Here is a 12,836-nt window from a genome sequence, read left to right as displayed (position 1 = left end):
GCCTTGTGGACACCGGACCACACTGTAGTAATTGAGCAAGTATGTGCATTAATGCCACTTTGGGGTTCTGACAGGGATACCCGCGGTGACTAGCTTTTACTACCAAGATCCAGCTGAGCAGAACTGCATTTAAAACCCAAGCACGCTACTGGCATTGGTGAGCTTGGCTAAATGTGCTTTCAAGCTTCCTTTTGGCCACGACTTATCCCCAACAAAATATGCAGTCCTATGCAGTTCTGTCTAACTTATATTCACCTTTAAAAAAAAATAATCTTTTTAGTCCAAATAATTCACAAAACATACAAACCCAACAAAAGAAAACAGAGAGCTGTACATTGCATCTAGGCTTCCAATGACCACAATCTTATATTCCCTTTTAATCAATGCTACTGTTTCCCTGTTAAAGTGAACTATTTTGTATAACTACACCTAAAATTGCATGGGGAACCGACAACCTACCTCCACCAATCAAATTGCCCTTAAATACTACACAGTTTAAAGCAATTTTACTGGACCAGTGTACCTAAAAATGCATCAGTTGTCAGAACATTTAAGAAAAAAGAATGCAGACGGTGAACCCCCAAACGTTTATGCCAAGGTATTGCTAAATCCAAATACTTTCAGGTTTTCACCAATATTCATGACCAAATGTGCTTTAGAATGCCTGGCTTTCCTCAAACTGTAACTATTAGAACATAAAACACAGCACAAAGAAAAACAGAACCACCACCACCACCAACCCTGAAACCAAAAAGCCACTCATTCAGTGGTGCCAGGGGCCGTGTGGGACATCAACAGAGGTGGGTGATGTTACATCCTTCCATTAGAGCCTGCCACTCTAGTCACCATCCTTGGACTCCTCTTCACCTTCAAAGAACACAAATGCCGGCATTTATTTCAATGGGATTAGCCTAAAAAACTACTCAATATCAGCCTCCGCGGAGGCTCGGAAGGTTGAAAATTATGAGGAAGACCCGTGGTAAACTTGCCAGGCCACTAGACATGGCCTTAGTAGCCTATAGATCAATTTGCAGATGGCTCGCCCAGAAATGCTACCCGCTTTGTGTTTTAGGTCTCACACGTTTGCATGCTCCACTATAGAGCGGGAGTGCGGAAACGCAAAGCGGGAGTGGGAGCTTAAAAATAACACAAAAGCTGTTTGGATGGGCTGCTCACGTACTGTTGTAACGGGGTAAATGGATCTAGCATACAGCAAGAGAATGGATGTTCCTATGGGAGTTCGTGCACATTAGTTACAGGATCCTGAGGGCTTACGATGTGTGAAATGAGTCGCAATTTGAAATTTCCGTACAAATCACCTGATCCATCCTTTGAAGTGCTCTCGTTTAAGAACGCGACACGTTAGTTCTTGGGTATGAATTATTAAACAACACGTTTAGTGTTTTATCAGTGTGAGGAGCGGGGAGACAAGCACCAACCATCGTCTCACATTTTAAACAAAGATTATGGTTTCATGTCAGGGGAGTGCACAGAGCCAGAAGAAACATGGCAGCCTCCATATGGAGGCAGACAGCCATGTTTTTACACCACAGTAATTGGCTGAAAGGAGTCCTGGAATGTGAAAAGGAGGAGTTTCTATATCACTTCTCGAAGGGGCTCCCTCACTATCTACTTATTGCCTGGGAAAACATAGGCTTAACCCCTTGTGTGCTATTGATGAGCTGAGCTCGTCATGAGGGATGGTTGAGCTGCCCTCATGACGAGCTGAGCTCGTCACAGCCATTGGAACGTTCACACACTGGGGTTAATTTCCCCGCTTTGCTGAACGTTCCAAAACTGCTGTTGTTGTGACGAGCTCAGCTCCGTGGGCCTCTTGACGAGCCGGCTCGTCAACAGCACAGTGGCGCTGCTCGCGGCCCCGCTCCCCCTGCACAGGAGGGGTAAAACACCCCGCAGCCAAGGGGTTAAAAAGCACATGGATACCCTCATGGGTGACAAGTGAGCGCAACAAATCTTCATAACATAACAAAATAAAGATGACAAAAACAAGGACGCTGTAGCACAGCTTGCAAAAATAAAGACCATACAGCTTAATTAACGACCTCAATTAGTTCAGATATGCACTTGATGCCAATAATGAACACATATCCATAAATAGGCTGGGCCTGGCGACAAAAAAGTAATTAACTCACTCCAGCAACAGGTGGAAATTGTGATTGGCTGGACTTGGGAATTTTGTAAAGTTTTTTTTGTTGATGTCTACATTGTTGAAATGTTGTTGTCGTAGTCTGCTTTATCAGTCTCTGTTTTGGCAGTCTACACTTTGAAGTTTACATTTTTGCAATCTACATTCTTGTAGTTTACATTTTTGAAGACTACCTTCTGCCCTCCAGGGCTTATGTGCATGTCTATCCTACACGCTTCAATATGGCGGCTGTTAGAACAAACATCTGATGCACCATCCATGGGAAGAGCCAATGCTGGGGGCTCTCAGGCCGCAGCGGGGAGCAGTCAGATGGAAGAAGGAGTATTACGCCATCTTGGCAGACACATGAAAGGCACCGCACCCTCAGCTTCACAGGGCACCCGGGCACCTTCCCAGACCCCAGGAGAAAGAATGAAAAGAAACTCACTCTGCCAACTCCTCCAGGCTGCGGTAGACATCCTCCTCGTTCTCGGTGGTTTCTTCTGAGGGGAAAGACCTTCAAAGAAAGAAAAACAACTGATAAGTGCACTGGGAAAGTCAGGGCATGAGAGAGGCTCTGGCACCTCAACGAGGTGTTTATTCATCATTGGCTTTGTACAGGTCAATGTTCATTATTACAGGTGCACAGGAACCTATCCCGACACTAAAACAATGGGTACTATCAGGTTATTTACTTGTATGTACAGTGCCAAGAAACAGACAATCTGGGCATAAAAGAAGTTATTATCATTATAATAGACTTGGTTTCTTTTAGATCGGCCATTGCAATGCTTCTTATTAGTAATATTTTTAAAAATGGTAAAATTGCTACAGAGTGAAACAGGGCATCAATACAGAGATGGCAAAATGGTATCTTGAACTTCAGCGACAGGCACTTTTGTATCAAATGTTATTAAACTTATATACATAGAACATTACAAGCTTGTCCCTGTGACTGATGCCACTCGTGAAGGAAGCATTGCAAGTAATACTGGCCACAAATGCTCAACGTGGTACATGCAATGAAATCCTAAATAAAACGTGAACATTCTCTGCTGCTGTATATTGAGGAGAACGGTCTTGAGAAGAAATTCTGAGATATGTAGTCAGCTGCAGGCAGGGTCGTCTGGGCCATAAAATAGGCCCCGGCACCAAAAAAAAGTGGCCCGCGTTAGCAAACCAGTTAGCTAAAAAATTGGCCCACGGTGGGAAATCGGGTATAAGAGACTGCATGAAATTGTACTTGCAGCAAACAATGTTTGTAAAAACCGGCTCACCTGCTATAAAACCGGCCCACACACAGATCTGTCAGACCAGCCCATCGGTCACTGCCTGGCTGCCCAATAGGCCACTCCAACTCTCGCTGCAGCAGCCATCTTTGGAACACGCTGTAGAAGCGGATTTGGTCGCCATTCGTTGCAAGGTTAACTGCCGAACTTCCCTGAACAGTTTGAGGTTTTTACTAAGTTGGACTCCCACAATTCGACCTATTCTCAAGTCCCGTTCAACACCATGCTAAGTAGGGCATGATGGAGCTGAAGGACCGCCTTGTATAGACCGGTGTGTTTGCATGAAGAGGCCAGGTGGGGTAAAATGATGCATGAGTCAATGGTGTTTCCAACTAGCCATCTATTTTTCTGCACTACAGGGTTGCCACCTTTCGCAGAAAAAAACTCCCATTTGTTTATTTTCTGAGATTGAGGGGCTCGGCCTGCTACTTGAATACGATTTTTTCTAATCCCCCCTATATTTTTTAATTGCCTTGGCAATCCTGCTTCTGTTTACTTCAACTTAAAAATAGCTTGGAAATAACTTTAAAGTAATTTCTTGCTGAATTTACTGTTTAAAATGTATATTTCAAAGATGGGGACAAATTTCGGTTTTGTTATTTTGCAAGCATTGACTAAAAAATAATCAATCATGTCAGTCAAATAGTTGCCAGGTGACAACTCTTCTTGACTTGTATTAAGTTACAGTCTGCTACTATTGTATTTTCTGCCAATGACAATAGGTTCTTAGAGCTGAATTGAATAAGCGACACATTACGTGAGTGGGTGGAACGGAATAGATAGCCAACAAAAGTATTCTTTCTTAGATGTGGCATTAGCCAAGAACATTTGATTTGAATAAAAATAAACATACAATACCTATTTACTTATACAGTATTTAAGTAATCCCTCTTCATCTATAGATATGCTGAAGAGTCATCCACATTTTGCTGCCACCCACCAATGAACACAGTAATGAGCACGTGGTCCCGCCCCTTCAGCCATATACTTACCAGACTGAGTGACGGCATGCTTCTCTTTTGCAATGTGCACACCTCACAATAATTAGTCCCCTATACTGATATAATGAAGTCCCGCTGCCATACATTATAGGAATTTTGCAAGTCACTGAGGAGTTCTGTGACCATATAGTGGAAGGAGGCCAAAGGCAGAATTACTTTATTAGGTCATGAAACTCCAAGCTGACCTGCAATATACTTATAATACATGGCAGGGGTTGCGCTATTCCTCATAATACATGGTTACACCATCCCCATTCCCACAAACTACTTAAATTATTGGTCCATTGCCGTTTCATATGAAAGAGAGAGCATGTTTGCAAACATGAAGAATACAAGAATAATCCCTAGTGCAAAATTAAACAAAGCAAAAAAAGAAGTTAGATATTTGTTGCAAAAATATATTAGAATACATTTAATACAAGCCAGCTTTTTAAAAAAGTACTGTAGCTCAGAATTTATAGACAGATTCTATCTTTTCTACAATTACCCAATGCGTGCAATTAATAAATATGTTGTCATGTTTATTAATTGCGGTTCACGGTTCATCTTGAAAATCAGAGGAGGAGGAAAAGCCAAGATTAATTTTTGTTTGTCTTTCTTAAACTGGTGTTTTTTATGCTCTGTGTCCTGCCTTGCACCTTGGTTGCTGGCTCTAGTGGCAGCCATTTTGACATCAGAACTCAACTGCAATGAGTTATTACAGTTGAAAAGCTAAGTCATTTCTTTATTACAGGAGACTAGATGCATCGTAAATTGTAATAAGGGAATTAGAGTGTGTGTGTGAGATTATTTTTCTACAATGCATACAAAAAAAGATTCACAAATCTAAAGGTCAGCAGCCAGCACCAGCCCTCTTGGCTTTGCCAATGCTTGTTTTTCTTCACTGCCCTTTTGAGTGCATATTCCTGCTATGCTTCCTTTATCACTTTTATAGGATGAATATCTGCAGCAATGTTAGCAGGCCTCATCAAGGTCAATCCATCCCATGTAAGGTAAGTCTAATCATAGATAGAGCATGTTCAGAGTGGAGCAATTCGTTGGGCGGAGATAGATGGCTCCTTTCAAGAGATGCGATGCGTGGGCCATTTACTACATTTCTGCATCGAGGGACCAGTTCACTCACATTAAAGCTCTCCGCTTCCAACCCATTTTCTCTCTCGTCCCTCGATGGTATCTCCAGACGGAATCTCAAAACAGGGCTCAATGGTTAGCGGAAGCCACTGCAGCCAGGGAGGCGGAGCATAATGTGAGCGAGGGGAATATCAAGGGATAAGTACAGTCGAATATGATGAAAAAGAATGATTTGGTGTGTGAGCTCCAGTGATGGAGAATCCGCTTGAGAGTGCGGGAGCTGGCAAGCGTGCTCGCGATCAAGCACTTCTGGGACGATCAGCGGTGATGCGCCAACAGACAACTGCTGGGAGTAAAGCCATAGATATACTGGAGTTAATGCATATGCAGCATCTTTATTAAGTAGATATTGAATTTCTGGTGACAACGCATATTATAGGGTTCTTGCAAGAAATTTGAAGCAGAAAGGAGGAAGGACAAGGAATCAAGCACTCGCCCCCAAAGGCAGCCAGAACTTCTTGCGGGTACCTAGAGAATTGTTGTTAATGGCACTCAGCATCCTCTACCATCAACAGACCAACAGAGCTGAATGACACAAATAAGGTGCAAATGGAGGCTTCCATAGCGCAACCTACCACAACACTGCTTATCCTCCATTAAAACCCCATGCCAACTGCTGATGGATGTGCAAAAATAGATTGTTCCTTGTGGTGAATGAATTATTGTCAGGGACGTAGCTTCAAGGGGGGTGATTGGGATGTTACGCCCCTCTAATAAATTTATTTTCTGATGAATACTCGGGTTCAGATGCCTTCAGTCGGGTATGGTGAGGTGTCTGTCAGATTTCACCTGGGATGTTTGCATGTGCACACCAACAAAAACGCACACACACTCTCTCTCATCTCGGTTTTCAAAGTCCTAAAAAATGTTGATAATTTTTTTTTTTTTAATTATTGTATTTCTCGCACTTAGTACTCATACAATTCCACATTCCTCTCCCTTTCCTTTTCCCCTTAAGCCCCTATCATGTACCCTGCTTGTTGTATAATGTATTTTACCATTATATGCCAGTGTGATTGTTGGAAAACCTGAAGCTCACACCAGCCCCAATCTTACTGACCAAGCTACGCCCCTCACTATTGCTTTGTAGAACATGAAACATATCACATATTATCAGCAAAGGTCTTCCAACTAGGAGCAGGAGGACACCGGTGTTGGTAATATTTTTATTGACGTTTTTAGGGAACTTGCCACAAGCAGCCTGAGTGAGCCGGTTGTATAACATAACTCATTTCTGGAGAATGCATTTAATGATAATACATTCAGTCCGCGTGGGCAAGCAAATGGAGATCCCAGCAGAAATGGCAGCCCAGCCTTAAAGAAGGAACCCATACAAGTGTATCACTTGATATTTAAACTAAGGGTGCCTCTGGTCACGTGATGGTGTCACTGTCTTCATTTGCTTTCTTGAGACCAAGCTGTTGTCCTTAATGCAAGCAAGAAAAAAAGAGCCACCGACCTCCTGGTTTGGTACTGAAGGTCAGCTATAGCTGGGGTGAGGAGGGCCTCATATGCCTGAGCCTCTGCACCATTGATAGCTGCAGCCATGAGACTGTAGTATGTCATCTGGCACTGTTTATTGAAAGCTACATCCCTGAGAAAGTAGTATGTCAGCTGGTACTGTTTATTGATAGCTGCATCCCTGAGGTTTAGCATGTCAGCTGGTACTGTTTATAGAAAGCTACATCCCTGAGAAAGTAGTATGTCAGCTGGTACTGTTTATTGATAGCTGCATCCCGAGGCTGTAGCATGTCAGCTGGTACTGTTTATTGATGGCTACATCCTTGAGACTGTAGTATGTCAGCTGGTACTTTTTATTAATAGCTACATCCCTGAGGTTTAGCATGTCAGCTGGTACTGTTTATTGATTGCTACATTCCTGAGACAGTAGTATGTCAGCTGGTACTGTTTATTGATAGCTACATCACTGAGACTGTAGTATGTCAGCTGGTACTGTTTATTGATTGCTACATCCATGAGACTGTAGTATGTCAGCTGGTACTGTTTATTGATAGCTACATCCCTGAGACTGTAGTATGTCAGCTGGTACTGTTTATTGATAGCTGCATCCCTGAGGTTTAGCATGTCAGCTGGTACTGTTTATTGATAGCTGCATCCCGAGGCTGTAGCATGTCAGCTGGTACTGTTTATTGATGGCTACATCCTTGAGACTGTAGTATGTCAGCTGGTACTTTTTATTGATAGCTACATCCCTGAGGTTTAGCATGTCAGCTGGTACTGTTAATTGATAGCTACATCCCTGAGACTGTGGTATGTCAGCTGGTACTGTTTATTGATTGCTACATTCCTGAGACAGTAGTATGTCAGCTGGTACTGTTTATTGATAGCTACATCACTGAGACTGTAGTATGTCAGCTGGTACTGTTTATTGATTGCTACATCCATGAGACTGTAGTATGTCAGCTGGTACTGTTTATTGATAGCTACATCCCTGAGACTGTAGTATATCAGCTGGTACTGTTTATTGATAGCTACATCCCTGAGACTGTAGTATATCAGCTGGTACTGTTTATTGATAGCTACATCCCTGAGACTGTAGTTTGTCAGCTGGTACTGTTTATTGATAGCTACATCCCTGAGACTGTAGTATGTCAGCTGGTACTGTTTATTGATTGCTACATCCCTGAGACTGTAGTGTGTCAGCTGGTACTGTTTATTGATTGCTACATCCCTGAGATTGTAGTATGTCAGCTGGTACTGTTTATTGATTGCTACATCCCTGAGACTGTAGTATGTCAGCTGGTACTGTTTTATGATGGTTGCATCCCTGAGAATGTAGTATATCAGCTGGTACTGTTTATTGATGGCTACAACCCTGAGACTGCAGTATGTCAGCAGGCACGGTTTGTAAGTGATGAAGATGCAGCCAAAGTAGTGTGTTAATCAGCTGATGGGTACCCAACACAGGGGGAAACGTGCTCTGCATGGGGGCAACACAACCATCTTGCCAGGGAGTGCCACAGAAGCAGGATAGGTTGAATGCCCACACATACACCGATACTGCAAAATCCTTACATTTTATACCACGAGCCACATTCCTCTGAAGGGGGAGGTTCCTTAACCATATAACATTGTCAACATGAGCAAGAAATAGTCTTCTTGATAGTATTCATCGTCAGGTCATCCTAGAAAAAAAGACTACTGCCAATATGTGAAATACAAATTCAAAACTTACTTTTAGCTCACTGACGGACTTTGAGGCATTAGTGAAGTAAACATATGGACATAAACAAGAGTTCATGCAATTCATGCCCAGTCCTAGTTGACCACAGCAAAAACACCTATGAATGCATTTGGGGACTCAAACTAATGCCAGTAAGCGGGACAATTGAATTAAGCATCTCTCATAGAACTAACTTTACAGAGGCTCACATTTTTGTCACCTAAATTAGCATGTGTAAGTTGCAAAGTATTATTTTCACACAGAATGAAAACAAGAAACATTAACAAAATGTGTAAAGACTAGCAAGTTGTCTTTTCTGGATTAGGTTGTTTGTTTGAAATCAAAACCCTCACCCTACATGTTGTGAAGTCTGTACAGCGAGTGGTCCAAAGAAGCAGAAGGATTTGGGACCTTAAGAGAAGGCTGAACTTCACAGGTTGGAGCAACTAGAGGTCATAGAGCAGGTGAATTGGCAAAATGTCTGGGTATCGCCTATGGTACTAGCCACGAATCCCAAGTGACCCGAAGCTTTATGTATCTGCATAGACATTAGTGAACATTGCCATCATGAAAGCATGCCACACTCACTATCATGGCTGATGACGTTTTGGATGTCCTCAATGGTACCAAAGGTTCTCTAAGCTGTACTTAGACTCAGGCTACCATTTACTGGTACTCAGTGATGCAAGGTGCTACATTACAACCCTCTCAATCCCTGCACGCCTAGGACAGTACAAAAGACAATGCTTCGGCATGTCCTCAGCCACTGATGAATTCCAGAAAGCTATCAAGACACGCAATCAGGACTAGATAACATCATCAACATAAGGGGTATGTACTCATCTTAGGTATTCGCTCAATAAAATAATAGAAGACTCAAACATGGTGCAATGCCTGAAAAAGGCCAGTTGCATGTTTCCCAGTAAAAAATATTAATTCCTGAAAGACAGTATAAGGTTTTTTGGATACATCATCTCATAATAGAGTATAGGTTTAGATTCATGTAACGTTGAGAACACTGGCAGTGCACCATCTCCCCAGATTGTAACAGACGTACGCAGCTCTTCTGGGGTTGGTGAAATACTTTGGTCATTTCATGCCTAACACATTCTAACACAACCCTTTACTCAATCTCACCAAATCAGCAGCTGTAGTTTTGGAAGTGGTCGTATGAACATAAATCTGCATTTAATTACAAATAATTAAGCAATCCTTTTGAGTGCCACAATCATGTGCTACTTGAGTACTAAAGCAGTGATGGAGATAATTGTAATGCTAACCCTGCATCTCTGGGTGAAGTACTATTACAAGAACACCAGAGCAACTGATAGAGCCCCATCACATTTCGCTAGAACAGCGCTGACTGACAGAGAGAAACAGTACTCACGGATAAGAAGGAAGCGCTTTCTATAAAGTGGGACTGCAATAATTTTTGTGTGATCTATTATGGCTAGAACTTCAATGTCATTACTGATAATAAATGTGTGTGCTACTATTCAGGGGACCTGATCAAAACCCACCTCCTAGAATAGAAAAGTTGTCTCTCCAGTTGCAGAAATACCAATTTTTAGTATGATACAGGGTAGGACCGTACAATCTAGCGGACTATACCTTATGTCACTCAGCAGTTTGCAACTACTGAAACCAAGAAAGTGCAAACATCACAGAGGACTACACATGCTTTGTGACACAGACTGCCTATCCAATGGTAATAACAGTAACAGAGAGAGCACAGGCTTCGCAGTAGATGGGTAAATTCAGCTGGTGGTTGACACTGTCCAATCTAATTTCTGGAAGAGGTTTCTTGCTGGACTTCATAAGAAAGAAGCAACCACTTTGCTTACTCGTACTGAGTTGTGGAGGATAGGTGATAAGTTAATCATATCAGACAAGGAAACAAAATAGTTCTGCTGCGGGAACTGCAACATTGAGTTATACAGCTAGCAAATTGGCGAATAGAAAAAACTTTGTTGAGGAGGATGCACAACAATTTAAGCATGTTGTGTTACACTGCAACAACATAAGTGCACTAAGGGAGCACCAGGACATGGTGAAAACTAAGGCCCTACTCAGGGGAAAAAGTCCTGTTTCTCCATATGGAGTTGGGAGCTGAGCAAAACAACTGAACCAGGAACATGTCCTCGAATCACAGAGAATGTCTACATTATACCATGGTCCTGAGCTAGCAGGGATGTCTGCCTTATGCCAGATGAGCAGCTGTTGGTTTTTATTGACACCTGATCAATATATGCTGCTTCAGTTGTTTGGCAAAGGTGCCAACTCCATATGACTTCTTCCACAAGGTTGTCCTTGTAGAGAAATCAGACTTTTCTACTCCGAGTTGGGCCTTAGTTTTCAGCATGTCCTCGCGTTCCTTGGGCACACATATTTTGTTGCATAAACTGCTTTTAAGAACATACAACCAAAATTAGAAAAAGTATTGACTGCATATGGTCTGCCAACAATCCTCAAAAAAGACAATGGACCTGCCTTCAAAGGAGGTAAGTTTCAAGAACACCTGAAAGCCTTGAGCATCAAACATCAAATAAATGAGGAAAAGGAATGTTTTATCGACACGCACAACAAGGTTCTTTGCAAAGGAGTGGAGCAGAGTGAAAATCCCAAATGGGCAGTACGCCGCTTCCTAAGAGCCTACAGGAACTCCACACTGCACGCTCCAATGCACACAAGCATCAGTTCTGCTTGGCGGTGCTCTTCATGACACCATCCTTGCAGCGTCAGATCGGGAACCAGAGGTCCCTGGCAAGTCAAGACTAAAGAAGAGTCAACGGGTCGGGGAGGGAGGCTGTCTGTAATGGTCTGTCAATGTTGGTTGGGAAATGTGTGGCATTGTCATGAAGTCTTGTTGTGATTATAGCCAATTATGAATCACTAATGAATGTCATTTTCTTGCCCTAATGTTCAAATCAATAAAAAAAGGTTTTTTTTTTTAAAAGAGTCAACATTCACTACTGATCAGGTCAGCAGGGAAGGGCTAAATCTCCTGAGGTTAATGTTGGCACAAGGTGCTTTTTAGGTCTCGGCAACGAGAACTATTGTCGCCGAGTAAGCTCGCAAGGGAGTACAGAGCGGTGCACGAGCCGACCAGGGTCTGTGGACGAGCACACACAAAGGCAGGCAGGCACACACCAGACACACACAGACAGACAGACACACGCACACACACACACACACGCACACGCACACACACACTCCCTCTCTGCCCACTCCCTCTCTGCCGCCCCCCCTCTACCCCCACTCACCAGGCTCTTTCCCTCCACAGCAAGTCAGGCAGCAGGCAGGCTCGGTGTCTTCTCCGGCGATCTTCAGCTGATGTGCACGCTCACGCTGCGTCTCGTGCGCGCCCACCACGCTGTTTCGCGCCTGTTGATCCTCAACTCCTTCTAACCCGGATTCTAAATTACTATTTCTTGGTTCTCTAACTCCACTCTGTTGATTCGTAACAAACTGATATTCAGCACATTTCACAGTCTCGCTTTTGCTTCTCATAAATACAATAAGATTATTTTAAGCAAATGTCTACCCTTCTTTTGGTCCTGTGCCTATTATGCTTCGGACTATAGAGTTTTAGAAAGTGTGGTGGAAGATTCCATGATATCGGCGGGACTATAGAGTTTTAGAAAGTGTGGTGGAAGATTCCATGATATCGGCGGTGGGCACAGTGCAGAGTGAGTGTGCAGAGTAGTGAGTGCAGAGTAGTGAGTGCAGAGTGAGTGTGCAGAGTGAGTGTGCAGAGTGAGAGTGCAGAGCAGTGAGTGCAGAGTGCAGAGTGAGTGTGCAGAGTAGTGAGTGCAGAGTAGTGAGTGCAGAGTAGTGAGTGCAGAGTAGTGAGTAGTGAGTGCAGAGTAGTGAGTAGTGAGTGCAGAGTAGTGAGTAGTGAGTGCAGAGTAGTGAGTGCAGAGTAGTGAGTGTGCAGAGTAGTGAGTGTGCAGAGTAGTGGGTGTGCAGAGTAGTGAGTGTGCAGAGTAGTGAGTAGTGAGTGCAGAGTAGTGAGTAGTGAGTGCAGAGTAGTGAGTGCAGAGTAGTGAGTGCAGAGTAGTGAGTGCAGAGTAGTGAGTGCAGAG

At 43.2% G+C, this 12,836-nt stretch overlaps 1 protein-coding gene across 1 annotated transcript in view; it reads right to left on the bottom strand.

Moving 5' to 3' along the window:
- Nucleotides 1-12,836, bottom strand: part of VAV2 (vav guanine nucleotide exchange factor 2) — an 832,583-nt gene that overhangs the window by 246,830 nt on the left and 572,917 nt on the right. The window contains exon 4 of the mRNA XM_078641956.1: nt 2,595-2,663. Coding sequence (XP_078498082.1) covers nt 2,595-2,663 — 69 coding nt within the window. The remainder of the gene's footprint in view (nt 1-2,594; nt 2,664-12,836) is intronic.

The sequence above is a fragment of the Lissotriton helveticus genome, chromosome 5_1, assembly GCF_964261635.1.
Source record: "Lissotriton helveticus chromosome 5_1, aLisHel1.1, whole genome shotgun sequence".
NCBI classification, from domain to species: Eukaryota; Metazoa; Chordata; class Amphibia; order Caudata; family Salamandridae; genus Lissotriton; species Lissotriton helveticus.
Note: the sequence above shows the minus strand (reverse complement) of the source record. Positions and strands in the feature narration are given on the sequence as shown.